The 22,947-nt window shown below is 38.2% G+C and overlaps 3 protein-coding genes across 5 annotated transcripts in view; 2 read left to right on the top strand and 1 right to left on the bottom strand.

Annotated features, from left to right (window-relative positions):
* Nucleotides 1-4,077, bottom strand: part of edrf1 (erythroid differentiation regulatory factor 1) — a 29,839-nt gene extending 25,762 nt beyond the window's left edge. For all 3 annotated transcript variants that reach the window (XM_061911554.1, XM_061911555.1, XM_061911556.1), the window contains exons 1-3: nt 3,577-4,077; nt 3,292-3,500; nt 9-75 (exon numbers count right to left, since the gene is read on the bottom strand). In XM_061911554.1, coding sequence (XP_061767538.1) covers nt 9-75; nt 3,292-3,500; nt 3,577-3,654 — 354 coding nt within the window. In that variant the 5' untranslated portion in view covers nt 3,655-4,077. The remainder of the gene's footprint in view (nt 1-8; nt 76-3,291; nt 3,501-3,576) is intronic.
* Nucleotides 4,078-6,476: 2,399 nt separating this feature from the next.
* On the top strand, nt 6,477-15,824 carry si:ch1073-143l10.2 (uncharacterized protein LOC565165 homolog). The gene is made up of 6 exons (XM_061911553.1): nt 6,477-6,711; nt 6,781-6,844; nt 6,927-6,996; nt 9,715-9,788; nt 14,992-15,243; nt 15,307-15,824. Exons 1-6 carry the CDS (start codon nt 6,624-6,626, stop codon nt 15,380-15,382), a joined length of 624 nt encoding a protein of 207 aa, XP_061767537.1. The 5' UTR covers nt 6,477-6,623; the 3' UTR covers nt 15,383-15,824.
* A 116-nt stretch (nt 15,825-15,940) lies between these two features.
* On the top strand, nt 15,941-22,947 carry tex36 (testis expressed 36). The gene is made up of 4 exons (XM_061911552.1): nt 15,941-20,294; nt 20,388-20,528; nt 22,468-22,542; nt 22,619-22,947. Exons 1-4 carry the CDS (start codon nt 19,968-19,970, stop codon nt 22,928-22,930), a joined length of 855 nt encoding a protein of 284 aa, XP_061767536.1. The 5' UTR covers nt 15,941-19,967; the 3' UTR covers nt 22,931-22,947.

Below are 22,947 nucleotides of genomic sequence, written 5' to 3'. Positions count from 1 at the left end.
TCACCAACCTCAGAGTCAGATACGACATCAACGTCATCCCCGATGCAGTCAATAAAATCATACGCCATCCCGAAACTGCAAAAAATACAACATAAGTGTGACTGGTGATACCTTTGACCCAACAAAAAACTAAATCAACACTATTTTAGTGCCTTTTACAAAATTAAACATTACATTGTGGCCCCAACGTGCTAAATTTCCACAATTAAAAAAATAATAGGATGACCAATTGTTTCAATCCAGTCCAATCATGGCTGTATGGATTTCTTTGCACACAAAAGGGTAAGAATTTGGCAAACCATACACCCCTAGGTTATCAAAACTCAAAGTTTTACCCTACAAATGAATTGACTTGTGTTTTCTCACACAGCTCAATGCGCGTTACAAAAACACTCAATGAGTGTTAACTCCAATCACTAAATTTGGTGCACACCTTTATTAGGACCCTCCCTTTACGGCAGTGGTGTCGAACTCAAGTACAGAGTGGGCCAAATTTTAAACTGAACAAAGCCGCGGGCCAAGGTTCAACAAATTAACCTTTTAAAAGGGACCCGGACAACTTTTGCATTGAACATTGAACAAGCAAGGCTTACATAACTTTATAGCGACATGCAAAATCCCGTTTCAAATAATAATAATAATAAAATATCAATAATTATTGCTCAGTTTGCTACACTGATTTGCTTTAACTCTGAATATGGAACAAGCAACGCTTATATAACTTATATATACTTATATAACTTATGTATACTCTAGCCTTTAAATAGACCTCCTTTTTAGACCAGTTGATCTGCCGCTTCTTTTCTTTTTTCTCCTATGTCCCCCCCTCCCTTGTGGAGGGGGTCCGGTCCGATGACCATGGATGAAGTACTGGCTGTCCAGAGTCGAGACCCAGGATGGACCGCTCGTCGGGACCCAGGATGGACCGCTCGCCTGTGTATCGGTTGGGGACATCTCTACGCTGCTGATCCGCCTCCGCTTGGGATGGTTTCCTGTGGACGGGACTCTTGCTGCTGTCTTGGATCCGCTTTGAACTGAACTCTCGCGGCTGTGTTGGAGCCACTATGGATTGAACTTTCACAGTATCATGTTAGACCCGCTCGACATCCATTGCTTTCGGTCCCCTAGAGGGGGGGGGGGGGTTGCCCACTTCTGAGGTCCTCTCCAAAGTTTCTCATAGTCCGCATTGTCACTGGCGTCCCACTGGATGTGAATTCTCCCTGCCCACTGGGTGTGAGTTTTCCTTGCCCTTTTGTTGGTTTTTCCGATTATGTCGTAGTCGTAATGGTTTGTACAGTCCTTTGAGACATTTGTGATTTAGGGCTATATAAATAAACATTGATTGATTGACTGACACCTCAATCCAACCCACTTCTCCAAAGTGGGCTGGCTCAGGGTGGAGGACAGAGGAAAACAACTTGCACTGAGCCTAGTCTATAAAATCCGCTACACCTCCTTGATACCGAAGTACATGTCAAACTACTTCCTTAACGTAAATGACCACCATAACCACAACACCAGGGGGAGCTCCACAAACCATGTTAAACCCAGATTTCGATCTAACAAAGGTCTTAACTCATTCTCTTTCTATGCCACATCAATGTGGAATGCACTCCCAACAGGTATAAAAGTAAGTGCATCTCTATCCTCCTTCAAAACCGCTCTAAAACAACACCTCCAGGCAACTTCAACACTTTACTAATACCCTCCTCCATTCACATCCCATCTCCCCGGATTATAAACAACTCAAATGTACTTCTAATGTATATACTTGTTCTTATGCTATGTGAAGTCACTATGTTCTCTGCTGGCTGTACATATCCTACTAAATAAGACCTACACTGTTTCAATGTCCACATTTCTCTGTTGATGCAATTGTTGATGACTGAAGTTCAGATATCAACCAAAGCTCCTCATCCCACCCCCCGGATTGTAAATAATGTAAATAATTCAATGTACATACTATGATGATTAACTTGTGTGATGACTGTATTATGTTGATAGTATATATTTGTACCACAAATTGATTAACGTGGACCCCGACTTAAACAAGTTGAAAAACGTATTCGGGTGTTACCATTTAGTGGTCAATTGTACGGAATATGTACTGAACTGTGCAATCTACTAATAAAAGTATCAATCAAACAATCGTTGCAAGAAGCTTGTGTCCGGTTATGTATCACGTTTGAAGGATGTCATTACTGCCAAAGGGTGTTCTACTAAGTACTAAAGATGCATGTAACTAGGGCAGGGGTAGGGAACCTATGGCTCTAGAGCCAGATGTGGCTCTTTTGATGACTGCATCTGGCTCTCGGATAAATCTGAGCTGACATTGCTTAACACGATAAGTAATGAATAATTCCACAGTGTTAAAAATAACGTTCAAAATAGAAAACATTCTCATGCTTTTTTATGTTCAAGAAGTTGCATTAATGGTAAGAAGTAATTCATTTATTATTGGTTAATGTGGGGCTTGCCGTCCTGGGGGTTCTTCAGACCACCAAGAGCCTGTTTTAGGGTAACAATATTGTTTTATTTTATTTTTCTCTCAGTTGCTTTCCAGCAATCGTCTTTTCCTCTTTCGTCCTCACTCGCGCTCCGGCTCCAGCCCCAACCCTGTCTCTCCTCCTGGCTGCTGCTTATAACAGAGCGACAGGTGATTAGATAACAAGGCCCAGGTGGGCGTTCTGCGCACCTGTCGCTGATTTCAAGGTCGGTCCTGGCAACATCTTGCTTTGCTGCAGGCCCGCAGGCCACGCCCCCTCCACAGTTAGCTTCAGAATAACAATGTTATAATAAAGAATAAGAGACCAATTATACTCTGGAAATGTTGGTCTTACTTAAAAACGCACGGGTTTAGTTGTGTTCAGTGTTAAAAAAAAATATTATATGGCTCTTAGGGAAATATCATTTTAAAATATTTGGCTTCTTGGCTCTCTCAGCCAAAAAGGTTCCCGACCCCTGAACTAGGGGGTTGAATCATTTTGTCAATGAGATATTTAAGAAAAATGTCCTTTTTTTGGTATTTTGTAAAATACAGTGTTACAATTTAAGTTGCATTTGTCTAATTGACACATCTTTATTTGATATGACTATAAACAAAATACGGAATAAATGTCCAACTTGCTAAAACACCAAAATTGTGTAGGGGTTGAATAATTTCGATCACAACTGTAGCTGGAAGCAATTTGCAAAAAGATTGCGCATCATACAATTTTGCAAAATGCGCAACCGCATTTTGCAAATCGCTCCCATTGGTATTGTGGTTACAACAATAGCAGGTTATAGCACCTTGAAAAGGGCTTGCTCTTGCTGCTGGAGCCCAACACGGTGGTGCCAGCACTACCCAGCTGGGAGTTCTCTCTCAGCCAGTTGGCAGGCGGTAGCTTCAGGTCGGTCTTCTCCTGCAGGAGGGCATATGTGCTTGGAGGTGGGGCCGCACAGTATTTGACAACAGCACTGCTCTTGATTTCACCGCTGCTGGAACACATGGCTGAGTCCTTCACAACAACAACAACAGTTTAGTATTGGAAAATGACTTCCAACCCACACAGACCTAGAACATTCTATACCCACCTGCTTGCTGTCGTCCATCACAGAGATGGTGTTTTTTTCCTGGGCATTATCTGTCGTAATTGCAGCTGGATCACACATAGTGGACACAGGACCAGGCACAGAAACACAATTAGACCTCGGCAAGTTTTCCCCGGCGTGGGTAGTCCGTGGACTACATAAGTTGTTGACGTGAGTTTGGCTAGCTAGCTAGCTTTTCGACAATACCGCGAGTCCAGAGAGGAAACCCGCGTGTGGTAAAATGTCAAACCTGACTTGTCCAGGGTGTACGCCGCCTTCCGCCCGATTGTAGCTGAGATAGGCACCAGCGCCCCCAAAGAGAATAAGCGGTAGAAACGGACGGACGGTAAAATGTCACATATATATACCGAAACGAGTCATCCTCCTTGTCTTATTCTGTAACCTTTAGTCAAGTGAAGTCCCGAAATAAGAACTTTAACTTCTCCTCCGCCTAACAGCAAGCCGTCACTATCGACGGCGACACACAACAACTTCCGGTTTTGGACAACGTGACAATTTTTACCAAAATTATTTTGTGTTTGAGATGGAGTAAAAACATGAAATGTAACAAAACATCAACACCACGTGAAGTAGATCGATTTTCTATCAAATTAAATATTAGTAATAGTGTTAAACGCGAGAACGCAAACCGGAAGTACTTACCAGCGGGGGTTCCTTCTAGAAAAGTTGAGAACATTTCTTTTCAACGTTCAAATCTTGGAGAATGATTAAGAATACAAAAGCCCTTACATGTTTATATATTTATTAAATACCTTTAAAGGTGATTTAGGTAGACTTTTGTGTTTTTTTTAAATAATGATTTATTATTTATTAATATTTAATACTCTATCTGTATTTGTTTTTTTTTCTTGTTGATGAAAGTGCCTTGACTATTGAGTGAATTATAAATGTAGGTTTTTTTGTTTAATAGAAAAAAATTAAAAATATATTTATTTTTAACGTGCTTCTAAAACGAACTGAATGACATCAGCTTCCGGGATTGACCACGTGACATTTTTTGTAAGTCTTTTACCAAATTATTTTGTGTTTATGATGATGTAAAAAACACGAAATGTAAAACCATATGAACACCACATCAAATTAAATATTAGTAATCGTATTAAACGCGAGACCGCAAACCGGAAGTACTTACCAGCCGGGGGTTCCTTCTAGAAAAGTTGAGAACATTTCTTTTCAACGTTCAAATCTTAGAGAATGATTAAGAGTACAAAAGCCCTTAAAATTTATATATTCGTTAGAAATATTTAATAGTGATTCAGGTAGCCCTTTTTGTCTTAAAAAAATATATATACATATATTATTATTTAACACTCTATCTGTATTTTTTTCTTTGTTGATTGACTGCTGAGTGAATCATAAACGTAGGTTTGTTGTTCAATAATGAAAAAATAAAAAAAACTAACAAAAAATATTTATTTTTCACGTGCTAAAAAAGAACTGAATGATATCAGCTTCCGTGTTTGACCACGTGACAATGTTTGTGCGTCATTTAACAAATTATTTTGTGTTTATGATAAAGTAAAAACACGAAATGTAACAAAACATGAACACCACATGAAGAAGATTGATTTCCTCTCAAATTAAATATTAACAAAAGTGTTAAACGCGGGACCGCAACCTGGAAGTACTTACCAGCCGGGGATTCCTTCTAGAAAAGCTGAGAACATTTATTTTCAACGTGCTTCCAGAACAAACTGAATGGCATCAGCTTTTGTTGAATTTGGAAAAATAAACCACTTCCTTTTGGTTCTTTTTCATTTTCATTTAATTCTAATTGACATTCCCGTCCTTTACATCATATTTGCATGCCCTAAATGTCAAAATATTTTTTTGTTTATATCCCAACGATGCCACCCTCCCGCCCCGAATCAGCAGGAAAACAAAATAATAATCATAATTACAGATACATCTATTAAATAAATAAAAATTCTAAATTATCAACAATAATAATTATAAATGAAATAAATTAATATAAACAGATAATACATTATCATTTTGATAAATATACACATATAGGGAGTAATATCCTTTTTTTAACAGTACAATCACTAATTAAAGAAATTAAAATAAGGCTTATGGGTCGCGACATAATTGACCCAGTTTTCCCAGTATGATGTACATTTATCCAATTTATAACTAATAAAAGCAGTTAACGTCTCCATTTTATATATGTCCATTGTGATTTCCATCGTTGCTTCAAAGTTGGGCTCTATTGGGATATCCGTTTCCTAGTAATGGACTTTTTACAGGGCCACTAGTAGGATATTCATTAAGTGTTAATCTTTATTTCACAGGGAATATATTTATTAAACAAACAGGGGGAAAATAAATAACCTATTAGTACTGTTTTGACATGCATGATCGTTTTGCTTAATAACTTCAATTATATTCCATATTCTATGATTATTTATGATACATTTATTAATAACTTTTTCATTATCCTATTTAACTTTGATTATTAATAACTAACGGATTCACTATGCAAACTTGACCGGTGACGTTTTATTTTGAAAATCTAGCCAACCTAACCGGAAGCTAGACTGGCCCATTCATAAAGTGAAACACTACAATATTAATTTTGAAATAATAATAATTAAGCACAGTATGAACATTTTTAATGTCACGAAGTAAAAAGTGTCAACCTTGGTTTGTACAGTTAACATAATTGTTGAATATGAAGAAGGAAACGTAAAACCGGAAGTAGGTATTAACTTCCGGTTTCTTTAGTCACGCAACTATTGGTTTCGAGAAACAAAATACAAATGAACATAATTTTATACCTCAAAATTGAAATGAAAATGTTTTTATATCTTAATTGTACGCGATATTGTATAGTTTTAAATAATTAATAAAAATGTTTTATTGTGGGGGGAGGAGCCATGACACCAACGTGCCGGCTTCGTGGGCAGGGCAGGAATTCATCAGCTGATGCCAGCTTTTCAACAATCAACTGTTGTTCCAGCACCGCAGCAACAGAATCGACTTTGTCACCGAGGAAAAAGGTTCTTTTTATTTTGGCAAGAGCTAAAATGGGGAGCTGGAAGAGTCAAGTGCGTGGTCAACTGCTACTCAGAGATCAGAGAGAAAAGCATCCATATGAAGGAGTCTTTACAAGCTGTGAGAATGATATACATTTTCATATTATAATGGGAATATGTTTTATTTCATTATTTTTTTATGTTGTAGTGTCTCGTTTGGAAGAACGATTCGAAAGTCGTCTGCAGATTTTGAAAGATGTCCAGTCAAACAGGTTGTTTTTTAATTGTATTTTTTTTTGGTCAATTTTTCCAGCCATTTGTTGATATTTGACAAATACAATATTTGCATTGCAGCTCAGAAAGTGGAGTCAATGTGAGAGTACTTCAACTACAGCTCAGGGAGAGTGAACATCTGGCTGAAAAAGTGAGTTGGCCCATTTTAACCAAGTAGGAATTTGCATTAAGACAACGAGATGAGGCAATTCCGGAAAAAATGCTCCAATGCTGAAAGTTTGAAAAAAAAACAAGAATTCTTTGAAATGTGTTAAACGTGGAAAAATGGGATGGGTTGAATGTGTTGAAGGTGGAATGGCTTGAATCGGTGGAAGTTTGAGAAATGGATCATTCATTTTGAATGGGGGGGAAATGGTTCTAAAAACTGGGAATTCTAGGAAATCCTGGATTTTTTTTTTTTTAATCATTGCTGAAATGGAACACACAATTTTGAACAGGCTGAATATTTTGAAGTTGGAACGGTTTAATTCAGATGAAAAATGTAGGAGTTGTGGATCTGCGAAAAATGTCCCGTTCATTTCAATGGGAATTTCATGAAAATTAGATTTATTTTTTTTGGAAAATGGTAAAAAATTTAAACTTTCTGAATAGTTGGTGTTCGTAGTTTTTAAAAACGATCAAGAAATGTTGAAGTAGTAACATATTTAATTCAGATAAGGTATCCCGGAATTCCTGGAATTTCGGGAAAACTTGGAATTTTTCCTGTTAAAAAACAACTTGTTTTTCTGTCCTGAATAAAAGGAGTGTTTTGATGGTGGAACGGTTGAAGTGGTTTGAAAAAGGTGGGAGGAGTAGTCGACTGAAAAAAGGGTTTGGAAAACTGGGATTTATGGGAATTCCTGGAATTTTTTAGAACTTGTAAAAATGACAGTTTGAATGTCCAGGAAGAGTGAAATATGTTGAAGGTGGAATGGTTTGAATCGGTTGAAAAATGTGGGAATTGTAGAAGTTTGAGAAATGGATGATTCACTTTGATTGGGGAAAATGGTTCTAAAAATTGGGAATGCTAGAAAATCCTGGAAAAAAATGTTAACTTTGTTGAAAAGGAACACGCAATTTTGAAAAGGCTGAATATTTTGAAGTTGGAACGGCTTGATTCGGATGAAAAATGTAGGCGTTGCGGAAGTTCAAAAAATGTCCCGTTCATTTTCAGTGGGATTTTCATGAAAATTTGGGAATTCCGGGAAAAATGATTTTTTTTTTTTAAATTGGTCAAATGTTTTGAACGAGTTGGTTTTGGAGTTTTTCAAAACGATCGAGAAATGTTGAAGTAGTAACATTTTTGATTCAGAGATGGTATTACGGAATTCCTGGAATTTTGGGAATTTTTCCAGTTCAAAAAACAACTTTGTTTTTTGTCCTGATTTAAAGGAGTGTTTTGACGGTGGAATGGTTGAAGTGGGTTTAAAAATGTGGGAGGAGTCGTCGACAGAAAAAAGGGTGAAAATAGCGTTTGGAAAACTGGGATTTATGGGAATTCCTGGAATTTTGTTTGGACTTGAAAAAAATGACAGCTCAAATTTCCAAGATGAGTTGAATGTGTTGAAGGTGGAATGACTTGAATCGGTTAAAAAAATGTGGGGATTGTGGAAGTTTGAGAAATGGATCATTCATTTTGAATGGGGGAAATGGTTCTAAAAACAGGGAATTCTAGGAAATCCTGGATTTTTTTCTTTTTATCATTCTCCAAAGGGAGCACACCATTTTGAACAGGCTGAATATTTTGAAGTTGGAAAGGTTTGATTCGGATGAAAAATGTAGGAGTTGTGGAACTTTGGTGAATGTCCCCTTCATTTCAATGGGAATTTCATGCAAATTTGGGAATTTTTTGGAAAATGGTAAAAAAAAATTGAAATGTTGGTGTTGGAATTTTTCAAAACAATTGAGAAATGTTGAAGGAGTGACATTTTTCATCCTGAAATGGTATTACCGAATTCCTGGAATTTCGGGAAAACTGGGAATTTTTCCTGTTAAAAAAACCAACTTGTTTTTTGTCCTCATTAAAAGGAGTGTTTTGACAGTGGATGTTTAGTTGGAATGGTTTGATTTGGATGAAAAATTTAGGAGTTATGGAACTTCGAAAAATAACCCGTTCATTTGAATGGGAATTTCATGAAAAATTGTGAATTCCGGTAAAAAGGACATTTTTTTTGAAAATGGTAAAATGTTCTGAATGAGTTGGTGTTGGAGTTTTTCAAAACGATCGAGAAATGTTGAAGTAGTAACATTTTTAATTAAGAGATGATATTATGGAATTCCTGGAATTTTGGAAAATTTTCCAGTTCAAAAAACAACTTAGTTTTTTATCCTGATTTAAAGGAGTGTTTTGACGGTGGAACGGTTAAATGGATCTAAAATTGTGGGAGTAGTCGTGGACAGAAAAAAGGTTGAAAAAAAGGTTTGGAAAACTGGGATTTATGGGAATTCCTGGAATTTTTTCGAACTTGGAAAAATGACAGTTTGGACGTCCAGGATGAGTGGAATATGTTGAAAGTAAAATGCTTTGAATCGGTTGAAAAATGTGGAAATGGTGGAAGTTTGAAAAATGGCCAATTCACTTTAAATGGGGAAAGAAATGTCCCGGAAAACCTGGAAATCTGGGAATTTTTGGAATGTGCAAGGGAAAAGCCCGCAACTCACATTTTGGTGTAGAAAACAAAAGTGGAGCATTTACACAATTAGGGTTGGGTTAGGGTTAGGGTTAACCTTAACCCTAACCCTAATCCTTACTGTTAATTAACAGTTCTAGCATTAAGCATCGTTGTTGTATACTTGCAGGGCTTCTGCACCTTTGAGCTTGTGCTGAGCATTTAATTGTCCTCATGTCCGTTGTTTGGTTTCTCTTCAGTTGTCTCAGACTGTCTCCGACCTGACCACCGTCCTGCATTTGAAAGACGCCGAGCTGCAGCACTGGCAGTCACGGTAATTACCTCCGCCAGGGAGCCTGCGTTGACTTGTCCGTACACTGATACCTCAACTTACAACCCTGATTGGGTCTGTGATGGCGCTCTAGACTCCAAACTCTAATCAATATCTCCCATTGACATTCATTGAAATCAATTGAATTGGTGCTTGAAAGAGATACGTGTGGACTGCAATATGATGGCAGTCACACATAAGAGATACGTGTAGACTGCAATATGATGGCAGGCACACATAAGAGATACGTGTAGACTGCAATATGATGGCAGTCACACAAGAGATACATGTAGACTGCAATATGATGGCAGGAACACATAAGAAATATGTGTAGACTTCATTATGATGGCAGTCGCACATAAGAGATACGTGTAGACTGCAATATGATGGCAGGCACACATAAGAGATATGTGTAGACTGCAATATGATGGCAGTCACACAAGAGATACATGTAGACTGCAATATGATGTCAGGCACACATAAGAGATACGTGTAGACTGCAATACGATGGCAGTCACACATAAGAGATATGTGTAGACTGCAATATGATGGCAGTCACACATAAGAGATACGTGTAGACTGCAATATGATGGGAGTCGCACATAAGACACACGTGTAGACTGCAATAGGATGGCAGTCACACATAAGAGATACGTGTAGACTGCAATAGGATGGCAGTCACACATAAGAGATACGTGTAGACTGCAATAGGATGGCAGTCACACATAAGAGATACGTGTAGACTGCAATACGATGGCAGTCACACATAAGAGATACGTGTAGACTGCAAATTGATGGCAGTTGCACATAGATACGTGTGGACTGCAAAATGATGGCAGTCACACATAAGAGATACGTGTAGACTGCAATATGATGGCAGTCACACATAAGAGATACGTGTAGACTGCAATATGATGGCAGTCACACCTAAGAGATACGTGGAGACTGCAATATGATGGCAGTCACACATAAGAGATACATGTGAACTGCAATATTATTGCAGTCACACCTAAGAGATACATGTAGACTGCAATATGATGGCAGTCACAAATAAAAGATATGTGTAGACTGCAATATGATGGCAGTCACACATAAGAGCTACGTGTAGACTGCAATATGATTGCAGTCGCACCTAAGAGATACATGTAGACTGCAATATGATGGCAGTCACACATAAAAAATACGTGTAGACTGCAATATGATGGCAGTCACACATAAACAATACGTGTAGACTGCAATATGATGGCAGTCACACATAAGAGATACGTGTAGACTGCAATAGGATGGCAGTCACACATAAGAGATACGTGTAGACTGCAATACGCTGGCAGTCACACATAAGAGATACGTGTAGACTGCAAATTGATGGCAGTTGCACATAAGAGATACGTGTGGACTGCAAAATGATGGCAGTCACACATAAGAGATACGTGTAGACTGCAATATGATGGCAGTCACACATAAGACATACGTGTAGACTGCAATATGATGGCAGTCACACATAAGAGATACGTGTAGACTGCAATATGATGGCAGTCACACATAAGAGATACATGTGGACTGCAATATGATTGCAGTCACAAATAAAAGATACGTGTAGACTGCAATATGATGGCAGTCACACATAAGAGCTACGTGTAGACTGCAATATGATTGCAGTCACACCTAAGAGATACATGTAGACTGCAATATGATGGCAGTCACACATAAAAAATACGTGTAGACTGCAATATGATGGCAGTCACACATAAAAAATACGTGTAGACTGCAATATGATGGCAGTCACACATAAGAGCTACGTGTAGACTGCAATATGACTCAATTAACCACACCAACATTGGATATGTTCCATTGGAAATATAGAACATTAAACATGGAGCTCAAAATTCCGGATGAGGAGATGCTGCTCCGTCATGGATTAAAGTGAAGTCTGACTGTCATTGAAACAGTTAGCGCCATCTTTCAACACTTCTTCCACTCCCTTCCTTGCACGCTACACTGCTACAACAAAAATGACGGGGAGAAGACACTGTCGAAAGTGAGCTACGTAAATACAAACCCCGTTTCCATATGAGTTGGGAAATTGTGTTAGATGTAAATATAAACGGAATACAATGATTTGCAAATCCTTTTCAACTCATATTCAGTTGAATGCACTACAAAGACAAGATATTTGATGTTCGAACTCATAATTTATTTTATTTTTTTTCTTGCAAATAATAATTACCTTAGAATTTCATGGCTGCAACACGTGCCAAAGTAGTTGGGAAAAGGCATGTTCACCACTGTTTTACATCCCCTTTTCTTTTAACAACTCTCAATAAACGTTTGGGAACTGAGGAAACTAATTGTTGAAGCTTTTGAAAGTGGAATTCTTTCCCATTCTTTTTTTATGTAGAGCTTCAGTCATTCAACAGTCCGGGGTCTCCGCTGTCGTGTTTTACGCTTCACAATGCGCCACACATTTTGGATGGGAGACAGGTCTGCACTGCAAGCGGGCCAGGAAAGTACCCGCACTCCTTTTTTACGAAGCCACGCTGTTGTAACACGTGCTGAATGTGGCTTGGCATTGTCTTGCTGAAATAAGCAGGGGCGTCCATGAAAAAGATGGCACTTAGATGCCAGCATATATTGTTCCAAAACCTGTATGTACCTTTCAGCATTAATGGTGTCTTCACAGATGTGTAAGTTACACATGCCTTGGCCACTAATGCACCCCCATACCATCATAGATGCTGGCTTTTCAACTTTGCGTTGATAACAGTCTGGATGGTTCGCTTCCCCTTTGGTCCGGATGACACAATGTCGAATATTTCCAAAAACCATTTGAAATGTGGACTCGTCAGACCATAGAACACTTTTCCACTTTGCATTAGTCCATCTTAGATTATCTCGGGCCTGGTGAAGCCGGTGGCGTTTCTGGATGTTGTTGATAAATGGCTTTCGCTTTGCATAGTTGAGCTTTTACTTGCACTTACAGATGTAGCGACGAACTGTATTTAGTGAGAGTGGTTTTCTGAAATGTTCCTGAGCCCATGTGGTGATATCCTTTAGAGATTGATGTCGGTTTTTGATACAGTGCCGTCTGAAGGATCAAAGCTCACGGTCATTCAATGTTGGTTTCCGGCCATGCTGCTTACGTGGAGTGATTACTCCAGATTCTCTGAACCTTTTGATGATATTATGGAGCGTAGATGTTGAAATCCCTAAATTTCTTGCAATTGCACTTTGAGAAACGTTGTTCTTAAACTGTTTGAATATTTGCTCACGCAGTTGTGGACAAAGGGGTGTACCTCGCCCCATCCTTTCTTGTGAAAGACTGAGCATTTTTTGGGGAAGCTGTTTTTATACCCAATCATGGCACCCACCTGTTCCCAATTAGCCTGCACACCTGTGGGATGTTCCAAATAAGTGTTTGATGAGCATTCCTCAACTTTATCAGCATTCATTGCCACCTTTCCCAACTTCTTTGTCACGTGTTGCTGGCATCAAATTCTAAAGTTAATGATCATTCCCCCCCCCCCCCCAAAACAATGTTTATCAGTTTGAACATCAAATATGTTGTCTTTGTAGCATATTCAACTGAATATGGGTTGAAAATGATTTGCAAATCATTGTATTCTGATTATATTTACATCTAACACAATTTCCCAACTCATATGGAAACAGGGTTTGTATTTTGACACTTCTTCCACTCCCGTCCTGTCACGCTACACCGCTACGAGGGAGAAGACGCTGTCGAAGTGGAGGCACACAAATAAGACCCGCCCACAAAGCGAAGCGACTTCATTTAGACCAGGGGTGTCCAAAGTGCAGCCTGGGGGCCATTTGCGGCCCGCCACACATTTTGCAAAAATTGCAAAATTGATAGTAATGCAAAAATAAAAGAAAAAAAAACATTTAAAAAAAGTGGAATGAGGTGAAATCTAATGAGAAAAAGTGGCAATGTTGACAAAAAAGCTGCCATGCAGGCAATTTTTTTTTCATTTTGTCTTTATTTTCTTTTTTTTCCATTGCTCCAAAAAAAAAAGGACAAACAAATCTATGTTATAATGAAGTATTACTTAAAAATGATCACTTTAAAATGTTTTATGTGGAAAAAATATTGCATATGTTGTGTGGTTGCTATCTATCTATCTATCTATCTATCTATCTATCTATCTATTTATCTATCTATTTATCTATCTATCTATCTATCTATCTATCTATCTATCTATCTATCTATCTATCTATCTATCTATCTATCTATCTATCTATCTATCTATCTATCTATCTATCTATCTATCTATCCATCTATCTATCTATCCATATCCACCCATCCATCTAAAAACTGCATATTTCAATTTTACTATAAAAAAGGCATAAAACCTTATTTGGTTTACTCCATATCAACCTCAAGTTGATATAGAGATTTACTGTAAGCATTAAATAAATAAAAAATAATAATATTTTGACTTATTTTTAAAATTTTAGTGACTTAGACCCTATGCTCCCCAGGAGCACTAAGGCTTAAAAAAAAAAAAAAATTCACATATTTTGTTATGGTTTGGAAATTAAAAATATCAAAATTGCGCCCGCCTGCTTAAATTTTTCCGTGTGCGGCCCTCTGTGGAAAAAGTTTGGACACCCCTGATTTAGACCAAAGAACCACCGTCACATGTTAAGTAGACCACAAGGAAGTAGAGATGCCCGGATAGGCAATTATATCATCCGCAACCGCATCACCAAAGTCGTCATCCACCCGCCGTCCACCCAAACCAACATTATGCGTGTCGCATATTAGTAAGTGTTAAAGTTGTTTATATCACAACCATCAGTGTACTCTGTATCACCCAGTATGCCTTTCAATCTTGAACGTGTAATTGCGGAAGCTGCATACAACATGTTACCGGACCAACAATCGGTTTGTACGTGTTGTTGAAGGTGTCTAAGGCAATGGTTTCACAGCACGCCCATATTCTTGTAATCAGGATGAACGCTATTGGATAGTCGCGGGAATGTTAGCGGATCCAATTGTCATCATTACTCTGTGAAACGGGTTTATTTGGCTCTGCGAGGTGTAAAGGCGGACTACCTCTGATGTATTTCAGCGGGCGGGTACGGTCCTGATAAAATGTTGGTTCGGGTGGATGAAGACTTTGGTGATGCGGATGCGGATGATATAATTGCCTATCCGCGCATCTCTAAAAGGCGGGTTCCGTTTCAGTGTGTCCCGCCACCGCCAAGAGGCCCTCACTCTGGCCAAAGAGGGCAACGCCCTGAAGGCCAGCGTCGCCCGACAAGAGTTCGCCATGGAGTGTCAGACCAAGGACCTGGCCGCCCTTCACCTGGAGCGTACGGGGCTTAAAGAAACGCTGCGGCAGGCTCGGCGTGACAAAGAGGATCTGCTGCGGCGCTGGATGGAGGAGAAGGAGGAAGAGGCGGCGAGGTTGAATAAATACAACGACACACAGGAGAGGTAGGTGGCGGGTCCACGCTTGAGTGCGGCATTGTTTTACTCCTTTTATTGCTTTTTGGCCAGGTGGCGACGTTTAGCCAGGCGCTTGAGGAAGCACCTGGCGAGAAAAGGCGGCGATCCCCAGGAAAGCGGCTCGTGAGCACGCCTCGTTTTACCGACGAGACGAGTAAATCGGCGTTTTTATCGAGGTAACACGGCCGTTTTAGTCGTGGGGAAAAGGAAGCGTCCACGTCCGCACGGTCCATGGCGATGATTGCCTTGATGATGCAGTAAGAGGTGCGGTGACCTCATCAAAGTTCCTTCTTTCACCTTGTTACACACGTCGCGATGTCACCGCTCATTTTAAAGATAGTTTTTTGGGGGGCGAATTTTTACTTTTAACAAACGCATTCCTTCTTCCAGGTAAATTGTGTTTTAACTTGCTAACAGTGGTTTGAAAATGTAGCAAAAGCTCGGAACTTTTAAGCATGTTTTGAAAGAAATTGTGTTTGCTGTTCATTTTTTTTGTATGTTTTTTTGTTTTATCTGAAATACTGAGTATTGTGGAAATAAAGTTACGTTGTTTTTTTTTGCTAGTTTAACCTCTCCTGTTATGTGTACTATAGCAGACTTGTATTTTAAATTCCACTAAAAAGAGGAGCAACGTTCATATGTTGTTAATATTCAGTGTTTTATTGTTCATAGTTAATATTGTAAATCCCACGTAAAAGAGGAGCGACGTTCATATGTCGTTAATATTTTATGTTTTATTGTTCATAGTTAATATTGTGAATCCCACGTAAAAGAGGAGCAACGTTCATATGTTTTTAATATTCAGTGTTTTATTGTTCATAGTTAATATTGTAAATCCCACGTAAAAGAGGACCGACGTTCATAAGGTTTTAATATTTTATGTTTTATTGTGTGTGCTATAGCAGACCTGGGCAAAATACGTTTATATGTTGGTCATATATTCAGTGTTTTATTGTTCATAGTTAATATTGTAAATCCCTCGTAAAAGAGGAGCGACGTTTGTGTGTTGTTAATATTCAGTGTTTTATAGTTAACATTGTAAATCCCACTTAAAAGAGGAGCAACGTTCATATGTTTTTAATATTTAGTGTTTTATTGTTCATAGTTAGTATTGTGAATCCCAGGTAAAAGAGGAGCAACGTTCATGTTTTTAATATTCAGTGTTTTATTGTTCATAGTTAATATTGTAAATCCCACGTAAAAGAGGACCGACGTTCATAAGGTTTTAATATTTTATGTTTTATTGTGTGTGCTATAGCAGACCTGGGCAAAATACATTTATATGTTGTTCATATTCAGTGTTTTATTGTTCATAGTTAATATTGTAAATCCCTCGTAAAAGAGGAGCGACATTTGTGTGTTGTTAATATTCAGTGTTTTATAGTTCATATTGTAAATCCCACTTAAAAGAGGAGCAACGTTCATATGTTTTTAATATTCAGTGTTTTATTGTTCATAGTTAATATTGTAAATCCCACGTTAAAGAGGACCGACGTTCATAAGGTTTTAATATTTTATGTTTTATTGTGTGTGCTATAGCAGACCTGGGCAAAATACGTTTATATGTTGGTCATATTCAGTGTTTTATTGTTCATAGTTAATATTGTAAATCCCTCGTAAAAGAGGAGCGACGTTTGTGTGTTGTTAATATTCAGTGTTTTATAGTTCATATTGTAAATCCCACTTAAAAGAGGAGCAACGTTCATATGTTTTTAATATTCAGTGTTTTATTGTTCATAGTTAATATTGTAAATCCCACATAAAAGAGGAGCGACGTTCATATGTTGTTAATATTCAGTGTTTTATTGTTCATAGTTAATATTGTAAATCCCACGTAAAAGAGGAGCGACGTTCATATGTCGTTAATATTTTATGTTTTATTGTTCATAGTTAATATCGTGAATCCCACGTAAAAGAGGAGCAACGTTCATATGTTTTTAATATTCAGTGTTTTATTGTTCATAGTTAAAATTGTAAAACCCAGGTAAAAGAGGACCGACGTTCATAAGGTTTTAATATTTTATGTTTTATTGTGTGTGCTATAGCAGACCTGGGCAAAATACATTTATATGTTGTTCATATTCAGTGTTTTATTGTTCATAGTTAATATTGTAAATCCCTCGTCAAAGAGGAGCGACGTTTGTGTGTTGTTAATATTCAGTGTTTTATAGTTCATATTGTAAATCCCACTTAAAAGAGGAGCAACGTTCATATGTTTTTAATATTCAGTGTTTTATTGTTCATAGTTAATATTGTAAATCCCACGTAAAGGAGGAGCAACGTTCATATCTTGTTAATATTCAGTGTTTTATTGTTCATAGTTAATATTGCAAATCTCACGTAAAAGAGGACCGACGTTCATATGTCGTTAATATTTTATGTTTTATTGTTCATATTTAATATTGTAAATCCCACGTAAAAAAAGGAGCAACGTTCATGTTTTAAATATTCAGTGTTTTATCGTTCATAGTTAATATTGTAAATCCCACGTAAAAGAGGACCGACGTTCATATGTTGCTAATATTTTATGTTTTATTGTGTGTACTATAGCAGACGTGGGCAAAATACGTTAATATGTTGTTCATATTCGGTGTTTTATTGTTCGTAGTTATTATTGTAAATCCCACGTAAAAGAGGAGCGTTCATATTTTGTTAATATTCAGTGCTTTATTGTTCATAGTTAATATTGTAAATCCCACGTAAAAGAGGACCAACGTTCATATGTTGTTAATATTTAATGTTTTATTGTGTGTACTATAGCAGACCTGGGCAAAATACGGCACGCGAGCCATCAAGATTTTCAATCCGACATCATTTTTTTTAGACCTTTAACTTTAAAACTGTAGCCACCATTATGATATCCAATTTTTAAATGACCGTAAGTCTTGAACCATTGAAAGTATTTCAACGGTTGAAATCTGCCAGCCCGGAACGCGTGTGTCAGAAACCGATTTTTGTGCAACAAAGTTCTGCATAAAAGTGACAAAATATCATATTGTAGGTGTTTATTACATTTTTCTGTTTTTTTATACATATATGTTATTTTGCTTGATTGTACAAGATGTCTATCGAAGAGTTAATCCGACAAGTAAAAGAGGAGCGACGTTCATATCTTGTTAATATTCAGCGTTTTATTGTTCATAGTTAATATTGTAAATTCCACGTAAAAGAGAAGCGACGTTCATTTGTTGTTAATATTCAGTGTTTTATTGTTCATAGTTAATATTGTAAATCCCATGTAAAGTAGGAGCAAAATTAAAATGTTAATATTAAGTGGGTTTTTTTTATAGTTAATATTTTAAATCTCACGTAAATGAGGAACGCCGTTCATGTGTTGTTAATATTCAGTGTTTTATTGTTCGTAGTTAATATTGTAAATCCCACGTAAAAGAGGAGTGATGTTCAAATATTTATATTCAGTATTTTATTTTTCATAGTTAATATTGTAAATCCCACGTAAAAAAGGAACAACGTTTATATCTTGTTAATATCCAGTCTTTTATTGTTCATAGTTCATGTAAATCCCTCGTAAAAGAGGAGCGACGTTTGTGTTGTAATATTCAGTGTTTTATAGTTCATATTGTAAATCCCACATAAAAGAGGGCTGGCATTCATATGTTGTTAATATTCAGTGTTTTATTGTTCATAGTTAATATTGTAAATCCTTCGTAAAAGAGGAGCGACGTTTATGTGTTGTTAATATTCAGTGTTTTTGTTCATAGTTAATATTGTGAATCCCTCGTAAAAGAAGAGCGACGTTTATGTGTTGTTAATATTCTGTGTTTTATTGTTCATAGTTAATATTGTAATTCCCTCGTAAAAGAGGAGCGACGTTTATGTGTTGTTAATATTCTGTGTGTTATTGTTCGTAGTTATTATTGTAAATCCCACGTAAAAGAGGAGCGATCTTCATATGTTGTTAATATTCAGTGTTTTACTGTTCATAGTTAATATTGTAAAACCCACGTAAAAGTGTGACGTTCATATGTTGTTAATATTCACTGATTTATTGTTCATGGTTAACATTGTGAATTCCACGTAAAAGAGGAGCGACGTTCATATGTTGTTAATATTCAGTGTTTTATTGTTCATAATTAATTTTGTAAATCCCACGTAAAAGAGGAGTGACGTTCTTATGTTGTTAATATTCAGTGTTTTATTGTTCATAGTTAATTTTTAATCCCACTTAAAAGAGGAGCAGCATTTATATGTTGTTAATATTCAGTGTTTTATTGTTCATGGTTAACATTGTGAATTCCACGTAAAAGAGGAGCGACGTTCATATGTTGTTAATATTCAGTGTTTTATTGTTCATAATTAATTTTGTAAATCCCACGTAAAAGAGGAGTGACGTTCATATGTTGTTAATATTCAGTGTTTTATTGTTCATAGTTAATATTGTAAATCCCACATAAAAGAGAAGTGACGTTCATCTGTTGTTAATATTCAGTGTTTTATTGCTCATAGTCAATATTGCAAATCCCTCTTTCTTTATTTTCCTGTACATTTTGGGTGTCCCATTCAGTATAAAACTGTAATTTTTCATTCCGTTTTTTTAAGTGGTCTGTCATTTCATTTTTAGAACGCTATCAGACATTGTGACTTTCGGTATTAGTGTTCCAGGAATAAAAAGGGACGCAAACACATACCGAACAGCAGTTTTTTGTTTTTTTTTACACACACAAGCCCCCAGACACATTTTTTTTCTCCCAATGTGGCCCCTGAGTCAAAATATTTGCAAGGCTCTTTCCTTTGCAAACCTCCCATTAACTGCAGTGGACAATGGAGTTAATAGTGCGGATCACATTTTTGTCCCTTTTGCTTTGCAGTTCACCACCTGCGTGGCAAACTTGAGCTCACCTTGTTTTGTTTCGGCAGCACGTTGCCATAGTTACCAGGGCTTTCCCGCGCTGTGTAGCCGGGTGGTGCGTGCGCCAATGTCTGCCTGCTTCGGTAAAACCCCGGATGCCGAGATGTCTGCCAAAATGATCAAAAGGGGAAAGCGTCATTATTCTCCTAAGGGCAACGACGCCAAATGGGTAAGACCTCTTTTTTTCCCCAAAAATGGTGAATACCACTAATATGTACCTAATGCAGTGTGTGTCCTGGCCTCGTAACGTTTTGTCCTCAAGTTTCCTCACCCAGATGTGCCGCAGACCGAGGGCAGGGATCGCGAGCTGTCCACCAGCACTGGGATCATGCTGACCCAAGTGACCACCGCGCTGCCGGAGGCCTTCCAATTTGAACGCTTTCCCAAACAGAGGATCGAACACGTACGTACGCGGACAACTGCACGCTCGGCGTCAGTGTAGGCCGAGTCTGATGCGTTTTTTTGGGATGAGGCAATCTCTGAAAGTTCTGAACTCCTGTTTCCATGCCAGCGTCGTGTAATTGTGTTGATGTGGGTCACCGGTGTCGAACTCAAGGCCCGGGAACCAGATCTGGTCCTTCACTACAATTAAAATCAAAGTAAATACTTACCGTTGTTTCCGGACTATATAACCCACTAAATTTTTGTAGAATTTGTTTTTGGTCTTTACATTAGCCGCAAATATATACATTGTGAAATTAGTTGGGTTTATTTTACACAGAAAGATTTTGCAAATGTTTATTTACATACCTTAACTGATGCGTGCAACAGGGCAGTAAAACGGCTGATCAGACAAAACGGAAGTCATGGTCATGGACCCACTAGCTGCGGAAGCTAGCTCTCCAATCAGCTGAACAGACTCAGTAACTCCACAGTGACGTTTTGGTGAATTTACTGAAGAATTTGCGAATACTTACCGTTTTTTTTCCGGACCATATAGCGTACCGGTATTCAAGCCGCACCCACAATATTTTTGTAAAAAAAAATATGTGTCATATTAGCCGCAAAGGACTATAAGCCGCAGATATATACGTTGTAAAATTAGTTGTTTTTTTTTACGCAGGTTTATTTACATACCTTAAATGACGCGTGCAACACAGCAGTAAAACGGCTGATCAGACAAAACAGAAGTCATGGTCATGGACCCACTAGCTGCGGAAGCCAGCTCTCCAATCAGCTGAACAGACTCAGTAACTCCACAGTGACATTTTGGTGAATTTACTGAAGAATTTGCGAATAGTTACCGTTTTTTTTCCGGACCATATAGCGTACCGGTATTCAAGCCGCACCCACAATATTTTTGTAAAAAAAAATATGTGTCATATTAGCCGCACCGGACTATAAGCCGCAGATATATACGTTGTAAAATTAGTTGTTGTTTTTTTTTTACACAGGTTTATTTACATACCTTAAATGATGCGTGCAACACAGCAGTAAAACGGCTGATCAGACAAAACAGAAGTCATGGTCATGGACCCACTAGCTGCGGAAGCTAGCTCTCCAATCAGCTGAACAGACTCAGTAACTCCACAGTGACGTTTTGGTGAATTTACTGAAGAATTTGGGAATACTTACCGTTTTTTTTCCGGACCATATAGCGTACCGGTATTCAAGCCGCACCCACAATATTTTTGTAAAAAAAAATATGTGTCATATTAGCCGCACCGGACTATAAGCCGCAGATATATACGTTGTAAAATTAGTTGTTGTTTTTTTTACACAGGTTTATTTACATACCTTAAATGATGCGTGCAACACAGCAGTAAAACGGCTGATCAGACAAAACAGAAGTCATGGTCATGGACCCACTAGCTGCGGAAGCCAGCTCTCCAATCAGCTGAACAGACTCAGTAACTCCACAGTGACGTTTTGGTGAATTTACTGAAGAATTTGCGAATACTAACCGTTTTTTTTCCGGACCATATAGCGTACCGGTATTCAAGCCGCACCCACAATATTTTTGTAAAAAAAAATATGTGTCATATTAGCCGCACCGGACTATAAGCCGCAGATATATACGTTGTAAAATTAGTTGTTTTTTTACACATGTTTATTTACATACCTTAAATGATGCGTGCAACACAGCAGTAAAACGGCTGATCAGACAAAACAGAAGTCATAGTCATGGACCCACTAGCTGCGGAAGCTAGCTCTCCAATCAGCTGAACAAACTCAATAACTACAAAATGACGTTTGGTGAATTTACTGAAGAATTTGTGAATACTTACCGTTTTTTTCCGGACCATATAGCGTACCGGTATTCAAGCCACACCCACTAAAATGTGCCAACTTCACTGGTTTTGGGTTTTGTAAATACATCTGACTGTGTTCCTGTTTGACAGAAAACCAGGACATATCCGGTCTCAGACATCAACAACAGGCTTTCCCTCCACGACAATATCATCGTTTTCGATGACGTGAGTACGAAACCGTGCGTGTTGTGTTACATCCTCCGCCTTCAAAGCCAACCGTTTTGCCCACGTGGTGTGCCAGGGCGCGGGACGCAGAAAGTGCCCCCACGACGCCAGCATGCACAGATCCCACTTCTGCCTGTGCCACGACGGCCGCAAAGGCAGCGTCAAAGTGGGCGACTCGGTCTACAGGGCCGACTACGCCACGCAGCCGGCCGTGGAGGATACCACCCCCACCCGGCGCTTCCCGCGTGACCACAAGAAGAAGTGTGAGAAGACGGCTACGGCGCCGGGGGAAGGGGACTTCATGTGGTTTGGGAAACATAACCGTGACGAAGAGATCAGCATGGAAGTTCTGGGCTTTGCCAACCTTAAAACATCTATCAGGCCGTAGGATTCCCATTTAAAGTA

The sequence above is a fragment of the Nerophis ophidion genome, linkage group LG09 (genome assembly GCF_033978795.1).
Source record: "Nerophis ophidion isolate RoL-2023_Sa linkage group LG09, RoL_Noph_v1.0, whole genome shotgun sequence".
NCBI lineage: Eukaryota > Metazoa > Chordata > Actinopteri > Syngnathiformes > Syngnathidae > Nerophis > Nerophis ophidion.
This window is presented reverse-complemented; position numbering and strand designations above follow the sequence as displayed.

Bases quoted from the DNA above. Each gene is read 5' to 3' on its own strand.
- tex36 (XM_061911552.1), top strand. From the start codon at position 19,968: ATGTGGCCCCTGAGTCAAAATATTTGCAAGGCTCTTTCCTTTGCAAAC. The intron at 20,529-22,467 runs GTACGTACGCGG...CCTGTTTGACAG, and splicing joins CCAAACAGAGGATCGAACAC to AAAACCAGGACATATCCGGT. The intron at 22,543-22,618 runs GTGAGTACGAAA...GTGGTGTGCCAG, and splicing joins ATATCATCGTTTTCGATGAC to GGCGCGGGACGCAGAAAGTG.
- si:ch1073-143l10.2 (XM_061911553.1), top strand. From the start codon at position 6,624: ATGGGGAGCTGGAAGAGTCAAGTGCGTGGTCAACTGCTACTCAGAGAT. The intron at 6,845-6,926 runs GTTGTTTTTTAA...TTTGCATTGCAG, and splicing joins AAAGATGTCCAGTCAAACAG to CTCAGAAAGTGGAGTCAATG. The intron at 6,997-9,714 runs GTGAGTTGGCCC...GTTTCTCTTCAG, and splicing joins GTGAACATCTGGCTGAAAAA to TTGTCTCAGACTGTCTCCGA.